General features: G+C 42.4%; 1 protein-coding gene across 2 annotated transcripts in view; it reads left to right on the top strand.

The window, feature by feature from the left end:
• The first annotated feature begins 1,006 nt into the window (after window positions 1-1,006).
• USP4 (ubiquitin specific peptidase 4) overlaps window positions 1,007-16,258 on the top strand; it is a 32,615-nt gene continuing 17,363 nt past the window's right edge. The window contains exons 1-11 of one of the 2 annotated variants that reach the window (XM_014869554.2): window positions 1,007-1,150; window positions 1,268-1,425; window positions 1,666-1,796; window positions 5,246-5,372; window positions 5,793-5,938; window positions 6,117-6,178; window positions 11,400-11,543; window positions 12,182-12,299; window positions 13,319-13,492; window positions 14,099-14,257; window positions 15,087-15,311. In XM_014869554.2, coding sequence (XP_014725040.2) covers window positions 1,044-1,150; window positions 1,268-1,425; window positions 1,666-1,796; window positions 5,246-5,372; window positions 5,793-5,938; window positions 6,117-6,178; window positions 11,400-11,543; window positions 12,182-12,299; window positions 13,319-13,492; window positions 14,099-14,257; window positions 15,087-15,311 — 1,551 coding nt within the window. In that variant the 5' untranslated portion in view covers window positions 1,007-1,043. The remainder of the gene's footprint in view (window positions 1,151-1,267; window positions 1,426-1,665; window positions 1,797-5,245; window positions 5,373-5,792; window positions 5,939-6,116; window positions 6,179-11,399; window positions 11,544-12,181; window positions 12,300-13,318; window positions 13,493-14,098; window positions 14,258-15,086; window positions 15,312-16,258) is intronic. The other variant, XM_088171175.1, reaches the window with a different exon arrangement.

Below are 16,258 nucleotides of genomic sequence, written 5' to 3'. Positions count from 1 at the left end.
ACTGGAAGGAGAAAATGGTTCTTTCAGTGTAAACTGAATGGACCCGCCCTGCTGTCAGGAAGATAAAAGGCTTTTATCTCGTTACCCTGGTTGCTGTAGCAGTGCCAGGCTGGCAGAGCCCACCTGCCCATGGTGCTGACAGAACCCTCCAGCCTAGGCAGTCACAGCACCCCCACATCACCCCTGCCTTTTTTTCACATAAGGTAAAGAGATTTCTTTGCTGTATCCGTTTAAGGCAGATTTTAAAAATTCTTCCGAAGGCTCTCTCTTCTCAAGGACAAGCTCCCTGAACAGCACAGGACATGCTACTCAGGGATCAATGCCTAAACCCAAACTCCTGAGTGCTTCCCAGTCGGTCACACCCCTTCTCCCGTTTATTCCTGTAACAATTCGGAGTCCAACGCCCTCACCAGTGTGCTCCACGTCAGAAAATGGAGTGTCTGTAACTGAAACTACAGTCCAACTATATGGTTCTGCCACCTGTTTTGTCAGAGGCTACCCTGAGAAAATTAAAATCTTTATGGAGAACTAAAGGTTTCAACTCGGGTTCCATCTTCACTGAGCCATAATTCAGGGAGGAGATTCTTGGTGAGAAAGTGTTTGGAGGTCGGAGCAGTGGGCTGACAGCAGCCACCCAGAGCAGGTTTGGGGAACGCTGGGCTGGTGCCGCTGCAGAGGCGGAAGGGAACAGTATGTTCGCAGAAGTGCTTTCACCTGAGGACCTAAAGAGGCCGGCCCGGGAGCCCTCTCAATGACGAAGCCCCCTCAGGGAGGAGCTCCATCCCTGCGGGGGTGAGCGCTCCTGCTCCCCGGGCTCTCCCTGCAGCTCCTGTAGGAGCCCTCAGCGCGGCACCAGCCCCACCCCTAAGAGCCCTCACAGGCCGCCGCAAGATGGCGGCCGTCGCCTTAGCGCGCGCGGCCCCGCCCATCTCGTCACGGAGCGCGCGCGGGCGGGGCCGGTCCCTCCTACTCGCCCCGCGCGTGCCCGCCCGCGCTCTCGCGCGCGCTCCGACCTCCGCCCGCGCCGGGTCTCGCGCACGGACATGGCGGCGGCCGCGGCCGGTGGGGAGCGGGCCCGGCCGGACCCGGCGGAGCAGCGGGCGGAGCTGGGGCCGCTCCTGGCCACGGCCCTCCGGCCCGGCGAGTCCTGGTGAGCACACCCGCGCCTCCCTTCCTTCCCCGTCCCCCTCCCCTGCGTGCGGCGGGGCCTGCGGGCCGGGCCGCGCCGCCGCTGAGGGGCCGCGCCGGGCGGTGCCGTATGTTGCAGGTACCTGGTGGAGAGCCGGTGGTTCAAACAGTGGAAGAAGTATGTGGGCTTTGACAGCTGGGACATGTTCGGCGCCGGCGATCCCAACCTCTTCCCGGGCCCCGTCGACAACGCGGGCCTGTTCCCGGGGCCCATCGACAACTCGGGCCTGTTCGGCGGTGAGTGCTGCGGGCAGCGGGGCCGCGGCTCGGGCTCGGCCGGGGCGATTTCCCCGCGCTGCTTTCGCTTTCGAACCGAGCGCTGGAAAGGGCGCGCGGCCGCACCGCCCTGTGCGTGAGGGGACCGGCCCGGCTGTGCCTCCTTGGGAGTGCTGCTGTTTCTTGGTGTCCTGGCAGTACGTGTGGAGAAGAAAAGGTGCTGTTTGATGCCCTGCTCTCTGCCGTCTGTCTCCCTTTTAGATCCAGAAACTCAGAGTTTAAAAGAACACCTCATTGATGAGCTGGATTACGTGCTGGTGCCCACCGAAGCCTGGAACAAGCTAGTAGCGTGGTATGGCTGCATAGACGGGCAGCAGCCTATTGTGAGGAAAGTAAGTATGGCTGAATCAATTTCTCCTCCTGGTTTGATCTTTTGATCTCCACCAAACTTAAGCGGTTTATTTTGCCAGATGTCAGCTAAGATGGGATTCTCAGCAGCTCTTTGGAGATAGTAACATGATGTCTTTTTGCCTTGTCCGAAGGAACAGCTTGCCCGTGTTTCAGCCAAAAAGCCTGAATGTTCAGGGGTTCTGAGTTGATGGTTTATTTGGGGCAAGAACCTTGAACCTTGTTCAGGTTATGATTCTTTGGGCTAGTACAGTGCTTTTATACTGCATGGAATAGTTTGTACTTTGTGGATAAGTGTAAGTTGTTGGTCAAACTTGTTTATTTTCAGGACAGAATGAGTGTTTTAGTACAGATGGGTTAGGGGATTCCTTGGAGTCTAAGGTGATTCTTGTTTTCTCTTCCAAAACTATGTAATTCTAAAATCCTTACAAAGAGATGGATAAATGGTTTTGTCCTGTAAGTCGTATTTTTGGCTGACAAATGCAGTTATGTATGCATTCTAAGTATATAACTTGTTCTGGAAGGTGAAATTGGCATGTGTTGTTTTTTGTTTTGGTGTTTGCTGGTTTTTGTTTGGTTGCTTTTTGTTTGCGTTTTTTGTTTGTTTTTAAAATAATAAGTAAAATAGGTAAAAGGTTTTCCGTTTTTATTTAGTCTTAGGCTGTTGTACTGACTAAATTGAACAATGCCAGTCTGTGGGGTTTATTAAAAACTAGTCCCTACACCAAGTATTGATATAATGTATGGAATTAACGTCACTTATGTGTAAGCAGCACTATGGTGTAAGTAAGGGTTACTCCCAGCTGTGCACGACGTAGGAAAGTGTGGCATCAGAAGGAAACTAAGATCAGGAAGTGCTGGTCGGGGTACTGGAGTGTTGTCATTCAGTGTGGACTAGAAATTGCATGTAGTAAGAAATTCTGACACCAGGTGACCTCAGGTTCACTCAGCTGAATAGACAGGAATCCCATGAAGCAAGAAATATGAGAGGAGAAAATAATTACAGCTTATAAAGGAGATGTGGTTTTAGAGAAACATGTAACATCTTGAGGAATTGCAAGTCTGCGCTGAGGGGGAGAACTGGTGCTGGTACTGATCAGTGTCTCTCCAAGTGAGGGAGTTTTCCTTGCTGAACTGGCTGATTGCTCTCACAAAATCTGGCATGTTATTGCACACTCCCTTTGCTGAAAAATTTGGAAGTTGACAAGAGATTTGGGAGCTATTGGGGAAACACTTTGGCCTAATTGCATGAGCCTTCTTTTGTTGTGGTATCTGATGCTGCTTCCAAATGTGCAATAACCAAGGGGGTAGAGCTCAGAGCCTGTGCTGGTTTACAGACCTAACATGCCAGGTTATTCTGGGTCTAGTTAAGAGTAAATTTTTAAAGTTTTGAATTGCTATGAAACTGTCAGTCTCTGTTGTTAACCTGGTAACTGAAGGGGATTTTTATATTTAAGAAGATGCTAAAATATAGCAGAATAGTAGGTTTGTGGGAGGTAACAGCCTCTTACAAAAATCCAGTGGGTCAGTGAGACACAGAAGCTGCACTGCTGCACCTGAGTAGAATGTGGTCAGGATTAGTTATGGTATTCCCCAGACAGCATTAAAAGTCAAGCACTTAAACTTGTGGTCCTTGAATGCTTTAAGACTTTTCCTACAGATGGATCAACTGTAATTCATACATTAAAATAGCCATAAAAGTAGGATCTGGGAAGCAATTTTCAGGCATCTTTATGGTTTTAAAAGATATTTTTTCCATCTCAGTGTTTGATGATCAGAGCCAAGTACAGGAGGATTAGACTAGATTTATTTGTGGTTCAAGTTTCTTTTGATAGTCTCAAGCCATATTTTTGGGCAGTCATCTATAGAGTCCCACTGGAAGCTGTATTAATGTGCTTACTCAGTGGCTGAGTTGTGCTGAGATTGCTGTCCAGTGGCATGATCTGAGTTGTAGTTTGGCAGAGAACAAGGAATCTGTTCAGATGCAGTTTAAAAGACATCTGCAGGTGATTAGAGACTCCATTCCTCCATCCTAATGGACACAATGATCTGATCAAAAACCTCTTGGAAAGAGTTACTTTCATTTCTGAATACAGCTCTTATTTGTTTCTAACTACAGAATACTGGAGAAGGGGAAGTCACGTTTAGTGACATTTATTCTGAAAAATAAATGGAAAACTTTTTACTTAGTTTCTTTTCTTTCTTATGAAGAAGTCTGCTCTGCCTGTCAAGAAGCTATTTAAACAGGGAGCTTTACTTTCTGTTGTAACAGCAAAGTACTGAAGACATTTCCAAATGTGTTTGTTAATTATTTACCTTTAAAACACTTTGCAGATCTAATACAACCTTCTAAAAGCAACAGTCCTCAGAAGATGAAAGCATAATTTAGTGTAATTGTCACTATTAGTCTAGGTCTTAATTCTTTGTTTCTATCCAAACCTGGTTAGTTTTTTCTGTAAAATGTTAGGTGTAGATCATACCAAGTCTGGTGTCACATGAATAGAATATTTCATTTGGAAGGGACTTAATCATCTGGTCCAACTACCTGACCAATTCAGGTCTGACTGAAAGATAAAGCAAATTAAGGTAATTATCCAAATGCCTCTCACTGTTACTCTTGAAAGTTATACCAGCTTTTTCAATGAAATATGGTCTCAGTTTCAGAGGCTTTGTAGATGCCAGGCACTTTGGAGAGAATTGAGGTGTGGGATTTTCTTTTTTTTCTTACTCCTGTTACATTGCAATTGTCTCATAACTGGCCTGTGAAATGCGCTTTTCTTTCTGGTATAGTGTGTTTTATGATCTGTAGGTGAAGAACGGTGTCCAGTTTTAGGGAAGCATTTTTAAAAATATGCTGGGAGCTAGTGGCATGAGTAAATGCACCTATTGGAATATTCTCTCAAATGCAAAATTGATTTGAAAAGTACTCTGAAATAAAGCAGTGTCATCAAAACAACTTCAGTGGTAGTTTTCTATTCTTGCTAGGAGAGAGTAATGAGGCAGATTCTGTGTACCATGCAGAAAAATAATGCTTTGGTTTGCTCTCTTCTGATAGAAGAGTTTTTGCTCCAGTGTTTTAGCCTGTTTTCCTTCTTTTTATGAAACTTAGTCAAAGACTAGAGGTAAAAGGTAATTTTCTTCTACGATGCTTTATATTATCAAATGTTTTTCATGAGTAATTAGCTGACACTGTCGGTTCAACTGTGATGGTGGCCCTCTGGAACTTTGCACTGTGGAAGGAAAGCACTGAGATTTCCCATTTTAAAAACCAAACAAAACTCCCCAAACAAGTTGGTGACTGAATCTGGGAGCGAGTCACTATTCAGTTTCTGCCTTGACTGTCAATACTCCAGAAGGCTCCCAGTATTTAGACCTGTGTACTTTAGAGGACTGCTCAGTATTTACTTTGTGTTGCTTTGCTCCCTGCGTGCAGGTGGTGGAGTATGGGCTGTTTGTGAAGCACTATAAGGTTGAGGTTTATCTCCTGGAGCTGAAGCTGTGCGAGAGCAGCGATCCTGACAATGTCATCAGCTGCCACTTCAGCAAGGCAGATACTGTTGGTGAGTAGTTCTCTGATAGATGAAGCTGTGCTCTGAGGCTGCCTCAAGAGATAATCTTTGCCTTCCAGAACCTCCAGTATTTTTCACATGTAAAAATGCTGAATGTCAGCTGTCCTGTATGTACATCACTAAAGTGAAGAAAGCATCTGTCGTGGTTTGACGCTGGCCAAATGCCAGGCACCCACGAAAACTGCTCACTCAACCTCCCCTGCCACAGCTGGGCAGAGGAGAGAAAAAAAACAAAGGGCTCATGAGTTGAGATAAGGACCGTGAGAAAACACTGCAAGGGCAAAACAGGCTCAACTTAGAGGTACAAGTAAATTTATTACTAACAAAATCAGAGGAGGATAATGAGAATAGTGTTTTTTCAAAAGCACTCATGTTTTAGGTATTTTGGTGTTTTTTATTTCTCCTGAACAGCTACCATTGAGAAAGAAATGAGAAAACTATTCAATATCCCAGCTGAGAAGGAAACCAGGCTATGGAACAGGTATATGAGTAACACTTATGAGCAGCTCAGCAAGCTGGATAGCACACTGCAAGATGCAGGGCTCTATCAGGGTCAGGTAAGGGGCATAAAATTTTCTCTCTTATTTTGTTTCATGTAGTGTTTTTGCTAATGTGTATTTTTTTTTCACTTGCTTTTATGTGCTTTGAGCAAACATTGACAATGGGATTTGCTAATGCTTTTGCAAAATGTGTAACAGACTTGCAGTTACCTTTATTACCTGCACTCTCTTTCAGGTTGTTTTGATAGAAGTGAAAAATGAAGATGGCACGTGGCCTGGACAGCATTGCCTGGCAAAGTAAGCAAGCATGTTCTAAAGGTTTCTGTTATTTTGTGCAGCTTGTTTGCTAGGCTTTAGTGACCATATGTTCTCTGTGAAAGCCTGCTTATCACTGGCTGTTGTGGCTTGCTTTGTTTTGGTTATTTGGAAGGAGAGAAAAATCTCAAATATAAATATTCTTCAGTGGTTCCGGCTGCTGGTTTCTTTTCTTAGCAAGAGTGTGTTTTAAAGCCTGTTTCAAGCAGGTTGTATGAGGATTAAATAGCTTAGGGTTTCTATAGTGCTTAGGAGACAAAAGTGCTATTTGCATTGAGCTAGTCTGCTTTAAAAACACCTCTGCACAGTGAAGCAAATAATCTGTTCTTTGCTGTTGTAGAACAGAAAGGATCTTGGAGTCTATTTCCAAACCTGCCAGTAGTGAATGCTCAGAGTTCTGGTAGTTACTCTTTAAAAAGGATATAGAAATAGCTGACCAACACTCCCCCAACAGGAGGCAATTAGAGAAGCCTGTAACTGTGACACAGATTCTCTCAGTGCTGTCTGATTTGGAGATGGGTAATTGCAGGGCTTGGTGAAATATTATGTGTATAAAGTGAATGGTGTAGAATGGAAGTTGCTTACAATGATAAGGAACTGCTCATATCAAGTCCTGCTACAGAAAATGAAATTTGATGACTTTGCCTGTCTAATGCCTACTCAGTTCCATCCAAAGGGCCATCAGACTTGATATTGATAAAGAAAATGCTTTTCTGTACAATACAGTTAACTTACAGACCTTGATGCCAAGTGATCTCATTTGAAATCAAGATGCACTAATGTTAAACTTGAAGAGTTGATCATATAGGTTAGTGAAACCTATTTTGAAACAGTACTTTGAGAGATCATACTGTATAAAGGAATCAGGGAATGGCCATGGGATTACAGTGAACTTTCTGTAGGAGTGTCACGTGGAAAGCAGCTAAACATTGTTATGTACCTGTTTGACAGCATGGGAGAGGCAGCTGTGCAAAACCAGGTCATAACCTTTTGTTTCCATATGAAGCAAACCTAAAAAGGAGCTGTGTAGCATTCTCAGGCCTCAGAGTAGTCCTTTGTCAGCAGCTAGCCTGATATGTAAAGGCTTTGATTTAACCTCTAGTGATAGATAAATGGAGGGGGTTATTGGATTGGAGATGAGTATTTTGTAATGACATAAAAATATTTACTTATTATAGCATGAAACTGGTGAAGTTGACTTGATGCTGATAATGGTGGCTGAAAGAATTGTATTAAGTGATACAAGGATTATATGTTCTTTTGTACTTTGTCTTGTGCTTCATCCTGTCTCAGACGAACTTTTGCTTCAGCCCCAGAAAATACATGAGGAACTTAATATTTGGAGGATTTTTTTTTCTGGGTTGCATCAGTTTATTACTGAAAGCTTATGAGGGAGTTTTTCCCGAATTTAAAGTTACGATGACATAAACCAAACAGGATGTAGAGCTCTCTGCTGTTGATAGAGAAATGGTGAGCACCTGCATCACTGCCCAAGTGTCAGAAGAGGTTCTGGAGAGCTGGGAGTTCATATCCTTCCTCCTCGCAGAGCATGTGTGCAAAGTGACCATGGGGTGGGTGGTTCTGTGTCATCAGGATTTTTCCCCACCATTTGCTGCTTGTCTGAGGCACTGGCTCCCTACCAGAGGAAATGGCTTTTCCACAGGTTTGGCAGTCGTCCTTGTGTTTCCCCAGCCATCAATCTGACTGACGTTTTACAGGAAAAATGCTCTTAAACTCCACAGCAGTCCTTGGGTGGTATATTCAGCCTATGCTTGGCCACTGCTGTTGCTTAGTTTGCTGCCCTCTAAAGAACAAAATACTTTCCTCTATACAATAGTTTGAAACTACTTTTACTTCTAGACAAAGTTTCAGAAAAGAGAATGTATTATAGAATAATATGGATATTATTCTAGGAATTTCAAAATTAGAGGTATACTTTGTTTCTGAAGGGAGATTGTATCAATGACTCTGTGGAATTTAGTACTCCTAAATTGTTATGTACAAGACCCCCAAAATAAAGTCCTGAACTAGCAGAATTCCCTTTCAGTCCTAGCACACTTTTTTTTTTTTTTAATCCTGGATATAATTTTCTTAGCAAAAGCAAACAAGAACTTGTGCTAGTTCTTTAAAAATAACATTTTCCATCAGGTACTGTATTTGAAAACTGGAGTGAAGTTGGTTTTAGCATCTGCCTGGTAGCTATTTGTGTCCATTCACAATATGCAGCAGTAAAATACCTTTTGGTTCTTTGGTTGGAGGTAGAATTTTCCTGCTGTTTCCTCTCCCAGCTCCTCTGTTTACTCATGGCACTGTGTGCAGACACTGTGATTTCAGAGGACTTCTTCAGCAACTGGGCTAAATATTTTGTGTGCAGGTCTTTATTCCATTACGTTGAAGTGCTTGAGTTTGCAGCAGATGCCAGGCTTGCAGAGGGGTCCTGAGGATGTAACATAAGTTATGGAGGCTTTTGCATGTAAGAACTTTCTAAATGAGCATCTGTTATGGCCTCTGCTTTGTTAATTGAATAAAATCTCAGCTGCTCTGGCTCTGACAAAAACTTTTTGTCACAAAATTACTATTGTATTATTGGTATTGCAACGGAGGAGGACTGACTCTACTCAGTGCTCTGAAGGTGGCCTCAGCTGAATTGAAACACTTTTTCTACATGCCTTTCAACCACTTGAAAGCCTTTTACAATATTTTTTCGAGTTGCTTAGTGCAGGAGGTTTTTTTTTTACTTAACAATCAATATAGATTGAGAGTGATTTGATTTTATCCTCTTTGTCCTCTAAGTCTCCAGATTTCTCCTCACTTGCCATTGGTGTGGGTTTTTGACAGGTTTTGTAGCAAGACATAAAGCAGCTGTCTTTACCTGCAGCTGGGGACAACGTGCTTCAGTATTGTGAAGATCAAGTTGTATTTCAGTGGTAACCCACCGAGTAGGCCAGAACATTCTGGAAGATTCCAAGTCCCAAATGTCAAAGATGAAATAATATTATTCTCTTCTGAGCAGGTCTTGGGGCCTCCATTTCTGAGGGAGCAGAATTCACATACTGTGAGAGAGGTGGCAATAGAGGGGACACATGCCTTTGACCAGTCAAAGTCTGCATGTTCCACAGAAACCCGTTTTGTGGCATTGGGGATAAATATTTGGCATCCAGGTCTTCTGTTGTCACCTCTGTGTGTGAATGAGGCAGTCCTGAGAGCCTGCAGTACTGTGGGGTCATTAACAATTGCTTTCCAGGCTTAAAGTGGGAAACTTTCAAAGAAAAATGTTTTTCTTAGCTGTTCTCTGTGCTCTTCACCTGGAATCAATGGCTGCCTTTGTGAGGATCTTGTGAAATGAGGGGAAGCAACTGTCCTTAGGAAATGCTTTCTTCAGTAGTTACACATAGATGAGTAACTTCGAAAGTGTAGGAATATGTAGAATTCTTTATCTTCCCAAATATATTTGATTTCTGTTTTTTTTAATCTCACATGGAAAGCTGTTAACCTCTCTTGTTTTGCTACTTATATGAACCTTCCCAATTTTCTAGCTGGAATTTGCTCAAGATCCAGGATGACTTTATGGATAGGCTTTTCCCCACTTTGTGACTTGTGTCTTACTTTGCTTTCTGATCTGTTTTTTATCTTCCTTTGTAATTCTTTGCTTTTTTTTTTGTTTGTGTAGGATGCTGTTGAAGTACTTGAAACTCTTGTTGCCATGTGACTCTTGATGAAACACTGTCTGTATGCTTCTATTGGAAATCTTGAAATCCCTTAGGAGGTTGTCCTCCTTTTCCTATTTCACCAATGAGATCTTCATATGATTTTCTGAGTTTCTCTGTTCTCTCTCTGAGAGATCAAATGTGTCAAGCAGAGGTGCTCAGTTCTCAAGTCTAGCATCTTCTAGATTGCTCCTCTTTGCTTCTAGATAATTCACTACTTCATTTAAAAATGTGTTCTTGCTGGATTTATATGCTGTTGTTACCTAAATTGTTTTATTCTTGACCCTTGAAACCCACATGTATGAGCATGAGTCTGATGATTGTTGTATAGTCTAGACCTTTTGTTTTCCCATTGATACCACTGTGGTGTCCAGGTAACCTTCAAGTTTCACCTCCAGCATATAACGACAGAATGTTGTGTATTGTCCCAGAAATGGTTCTCTCAGTTATTCTGGTAGATCTCATTCTTTCTAGGATACTTTCCAGTATACTTTTTTGTTGTGCTGGCTGGTGAGGTTTTTGAGCATGCTTCAGGTTTTGACTGTGTTTGGGGTTTTCCAAATTCATCTGGAAGCTCCTCTTGTTACTTGTTTACTTCAGTATTTATTTTACTGCCATTATATTTCCAAACTGTTGAGGCTGTCCAGCTGTTCTGCATTGTCATGGCCATTATGGCTTGTTCATTGTTGTGTAGTTTTTTCCCCACTGAGGTTTTCCAGCACTTTTTTTTTTTTAGTACCATCTGAACTATGGCACTAAAATATAATATGAATATGCATTTTTAGTTTATATCATTAGAAAACGAGGGCAACAAATAAAAAATAATAAATGGACAAGCTGAAGCTTGAAAGCCCTGTCCTCTGCTGGATCTCTGCTCTATTTTGGGGGTAGTAAGCCACTGTTGTGTGGCTGTCAGTATCCTGCACCTTTTTGCTTTTGGTTTTGTGTGTTTATTTGGGCAGAGGTGGAGAGATTAGACCAAATCCCAGTGGTTTTGCTGGTTTTTTTATGGGACTGTCTATGACAGTATACTGTTAAGTTTTAGTGCCTTATTGGTTATCTTCTTCCTGATTAATGTGTTTGAATAGATGGTCCGAGTTTCAGGTAGGGAAGGACTGACTTGGGCACTTTTTAATGCAGGTAGAGTGTTTTGTGGTCTTAAGATTTGGGGGGTTTTGCTCGGCATATTTCAAGGTGGTTTACTCCTAAAATTAAAGCTTGCTTTCCTCTCACTCACACTGTCTGAATTGCTACTTATTTCTGGTTGGGACCCAGATTTGTCTTTAAGCAATAATTGTTGCTCCTACTTTTGGTACTTTTTTCTGATGTTTCTGTTCCAGACAACTGTTTGGAAATGTGATCAAGAAGATCAAAGCAGTAAATTCTGTGTGGGGTAACTAACTGTAGCTCAGCAAATCCTTGGAGTTTTGTGGGAGGTGGGGCTGGAGTTAAAAAAAGTAGTAGCACTGTTTCTACTTCTTTTTCCTTTCTCCCAGATCAAGCACTGCAACTAGCAGAAACTTTACTACCTCTTCAAAATCATCAGCAAGTTCTTATTCCTCAGTGTCTGCCACTTCTGTCATTACTAACGGTGATAGCAGTAACTCCTATGGACTGAACAGCTCCCACCTGGGCAGGGGGTAAGAGCAGGAATGTTCTTTTTGTTTCGTCACCCTTCATGTGAGTGATCCCATGCATCCTTGCCTGTGTAGAAAAGGAGTGTGATGGTGCCCTAGAGGAGTTCTACTACTCTTGTGTACCTGTTTATCAAAAATTGCTTTTTGAAACCACTGCTTTTGCTGTTCTTTGCACACTTGCCAAAGTAGTGCATGTTCCAGAGCTTACTAACTGCCAGAGCATTGCCTGTTTTTTGAGATGACTCAGAGCATGAGGGAAGGGATTATATTCCTTAGTCTGTCTGCCATTGCGGTAGAAGCCTTTCCAGGTACAGATCATAATTTTCTTATTGTTTCCCAGAGTGTGTTATATAGACTTGCTGCATTAGGATAGTGTGCTGTGTGCTTACAGACAGGGGAAATGAATGTGTTATGAGCCATAAATTAATAATAGACTTTGTGAGGATTAATGTTTCCAAAGTTAGCATGTACATTTCATGTTCCTGGTATTCAGTATTCAGTCCCTATGAAGCAGCAGAAACAGGTAGCCTGATAAAAAAATTTAGTAAACAGTTTTCTGACTTGTATTTGATGTGACTTTTAAGTAATATTGAGACTCAACAAACTCATTGTGGAGTTCACTGTATTGTCTTTTTTTTCAGAGGTTCTGCATTTGGCTGTAACTCTTACAACTGCAGGGACAGTGCTTCCCTGTCACAGCCTGGACTCTGTGGACTCAGTAACCTTGGAAATACCTGCTTCATGAATTCTGCATTACAGGTAAGAATTAGAATTAAATAAAATATCAGTCTCATACATACTGTGGATTAAAAACTGTTAAAAGAAAAGAATATTTAATGTGATTCCGTGAGGAGACTACACCGCAAAAAAGCCCAGACCAAAAAATAATGTTTATTTTGGCTTATGTTTAGCTCATTAGTACTATAAAACACATTACAGTATTAGGGACTGAATCTGAAATATGTGGCCTCTCAGATGGCCAGGAGAACTTGTATTAAACAGGTAACTGTAACATAAGGCCCTAGTGCTGTGCCCTGCGAAAAAAGTGCAAGGTGTTAAGGCTGTTCATTGTGGAAGATTTGAAGCTGAAACGGTGATGCAAAGCTAATAATTATTTCTTTACTTCTAAACTTAATTTCTTAGGATTGTTTTGTTCATTTGAAAGAATGCAAAAACTTGCTAAGGGTAGTTTTTTGCTAAGAAGTTAAAATATGAGACAAATTGTATGAACTTTGATTTAAAGAATGGGCAAACTTCTAGTGTCGTACCAGTGTTGTGAAATGACTTCAGTCACTGTGATGGCTTTGAAATCTGGAACAGGTCTTAAAATAACTGTAGTGCATTATGCATGTGGTATTCAGGACATCACAATAAACTTGGGATGCCCTGCTTTTTGTTCCACATGACTTTATTTTCAGCTGTGTCATGGTAACCTTAAGCCACTCTGTTTTCTTGGACTTAGCTAAGAGACAACTTTAAAATTTTTTATTGTCAAAGTGACTTAACTCAAACATACTTCAATCTTAATTTATCATGCAAACTAGTCATGTTAAGGACCAATTACTTTTTCTTCGGTGTATTTACCATTATGCTTTAATTTTCTAGATATCAGTCTTTCAAATGCAGATTTCTGCCTTAATTTTTTCTTTTTTTTTTTACTAAACAAGTTCTCAGCTCTCACCAGTTAACTTGGTACATGCTCTGATGTGAATGTTGGTTTTGTTGTTTAATTGTCTGTTGTCCTATGCAGTAAATTAATTTCCTTAATACTTTTTCAGTGCCTGAGCAATACTCCTCCTCTGACTGACTACTTCCTGGAAGATAAATATGAAGCTGAAATAAATCAGAACAACCCACTGGGGATGAGGGGAGAAATTGCAGAAGCCTATGCAGATCTCATTAAACAGATGTGGTCTGGGAGACAGTCTCACGTGGCCCCACGTATGTTTAAAGTAAGTGTGTCATGTTCCTGTAGCACATCTGGGACAGAAGAAACAGTGAAAGCTAAGGTGGCTGCTACATATTTTGATGTTATGGAGGCATTAAGGACAGAATTACTCTGGTATTTCATGGTTTGTGAATGCTTTTTGAGGTACAGGGAAGAACTTGCCAGTGAGTAGTGTCATTCCTCAGAGTTGGCTACTGCTCTTAAATGTTGCTTAGTAAATGCCCTCCCAGCCTGAGAGCTGTTTACAGATGAATCAGAATGATCTTTGCTGCCAAACTAGGCAAGGTCATATGAGTTGCCAGCTGTGAACTTTGGTCAGTGAGGTGTGCAAGTTACAAACCTAAGAATTTAAATTATAAAGTGAAGATCAAAACTCATCCTCTTGTCTATAAGTTTACTTATTGATGTGATGTTCTCATTGCTTCAGTATGTAGAGCTACTTTCTGCTGAAATACTGAAAGTAGCTGGGGAAAGTGTTCTGGAACCTTTTCCTGCATTAGCATCCAATTCACCATGGCCTACTGCCAACAGAATGTAGTGGCGAGCCGACCTCTGCAAAAGCCCCAACCTGAGTGTTTTGTATCCCCTCACTCTTGCTTTTGTGTTTCAGACACAGGTTGGACGATTTGCTCCTCAGTTTTCAGGATACCAGCAGCAGGATTCCCAGGAGCTCTTGGCTTTTCTACTAGATGGCTTGCATGAGGATTTGAACAGAGTGAAGAAGAAGCCCTACTTGGAGCTGAAGGATGCCAATGGCAGACCTGATTCGGTACAGCGCCCTTTACTTAAGGATAGGGCAGGTGGTGCTTCCCAGGGCATTTAGTTGGGTTCTGGGACACTTCCTGGCCTTCCTGCTCACAGACCACACAAACATCCTTCCTACATAGTATTGTCTCTGGCACAGGGCAAGACAACCTTGTCATGCCTTGTGGCACTCCACCTAAGTAGAAAACAGTAATTATCTTATGAGGTTTACCTGATAGAGGCTGCCCAGTAAGTTTCTTGTTTTCAGTTTTCTTCCTGAGACTAAAAGTCTCATGCTAAGAGCAGCTTTTGATTGCCCTGAATAGACGAATACGAGATGCCCTTTGGTAAGGAGTTTATAAGTTGTCCTGTGAAGGAATTGTAATTTGTCTCCATTTAGACTGTCTTTGTGAAACATGGTCATCATTTCCTAAGAAAAAAAACCTCTGCTTTTTTATTGAAAGCTGTAACTGCAGTTGCCTTTTCAAGGCACGAGGCAGCACTCCATTCCTTCTGGAGAGTGGAGCATATCTGGTTGTCCTGAAAAGCAGCATGTGACCCTGTCACTGTCCCCTCAGCTCCATTCATGCTTCTGGCATTGTGTGCACCAAGGAATACCTGATCCAACTCAGCTAAAACAGATAGATTAAATTTGACTTGATGCCAGGCCTTAATTTCACTGAGAAATCCCAGTGTGTTATGCTGGACATACACATACTGGTAGAACCCCCTTCCCTATGAGATTGACCTATCAGTATCAATTTTCCAAGTTTTCTTTGGTCCTGCTGCTCACCTCACTGTAGAAATCCTTGCAAGAAATAACTTCTAATATATTTTAATTTTTTTTTTAATAGGAGGTGGCAAAAGAGGCATGGGAGAATCATAGGCTGAGGAATGATTCCATCATTGTGGATATTTTTCACGGTCTTTTCAAGTCTACCCTTGTTTGTCCCAAATGCTCTAAAGTTTCTGTGACCTTTGATCCCTTCTGTTACTTGACTCTCCCACTGCCCTTGAGGAGGGATCGTCTCATGGAAGTTACCTTGGTATATGCAGACCCACAGCGCAGACCTGTCCAGGTGAGGAATGTTGAAGACACAAATTTATTGAAGTCATCTGAGCGCTTTTAGATATTAAAATTGAAATTCTTAAAGTAATCTAAAGGATATTGATGTCCACCTTTGAGTGAGGTAGTACGGATTTTCTAATGAAAAATCTGGGATGTGAAGTCAAGTGACTTTGTAAACGCTTGGCTCATGGAACTAAGGTTATGGTCAGCTGGAAGTAGCTTCCTGTGGTGTGAGATGACCTTTGTGATGTGCTGCTCCCTGAAAGCTGCAATGTGCTTGCACTATCTTGTTTGCTTCATGTTACCTTGGAAAATGTAAAAATGTGACTTGTATTGTGCCCTGGGGTGCAGAGCAGCAGCAGCCTGTCAAAGGAAGAGATTGTCCTGCTCTGCTCTGCTCTGCACTGGGGCGGCCTCACCTCAAATGCTGGGGGCATTTTAGGTCATCACAATACAAAAAAGACATGGATCTATCAGAGACTGTCCAAAGAGAGCCGTGAGGATGGTAAAGGGTCTGGAGGGGAAGCCTTACAATATCACTGGGTTTGTTCAGCCTGGGAAGAGGAGACTGAGGGGAGAGGCCTCACTGTGGTCTTCAACATCCTCATAAAGGGAAGCGAAGGGGCAGGTACTGACCTGTTCACTTTTATGACCAGTGACAGGACCTGAGGGAAGGGCCTAAAGCTGAGTCAGGACGGTTTAGTTGGAAATCAGGAAAAGGATTTTCACCCAGAGGGTGGTTGAGCACTGGAACACACTCCCCAGGGCAGTGGTCACAGCACCAAGCCTGTCAGAATTCAAAGAATGTTTGGACAACCCTCTCAGGCACATGGTGGAATTCTTGGGGTATTCTGTGCAGGGCCAGGAGTTGGGCTTGATGATCCTTGTGGTTCCCTTCCAGCTCAGAATATTCTGTGATTCTGTGATTCTAAATGGGTAAGGCCTCTGAATTTCAAA

This window comes from Sturnus vulgaris, chromosome 11, assembly GCF_052056855.1.
Source record: "Sturnus vulgaris isolate bStuVul1 chromosome 11, bStuVul1.hap1, whole genome shotgun sequence".
Lineage (NCBI taxonomy): Eukaryota > Metazoa > Chordata > Aves > Passeriformes > Sturnidae > Sturnus > Sturnus vulgaris.
The sequence above is the reverse complement of the archived record's forward strand: the minus strand, read 5'-3'. Positions and strand labels throughout refer to the sequence as shown.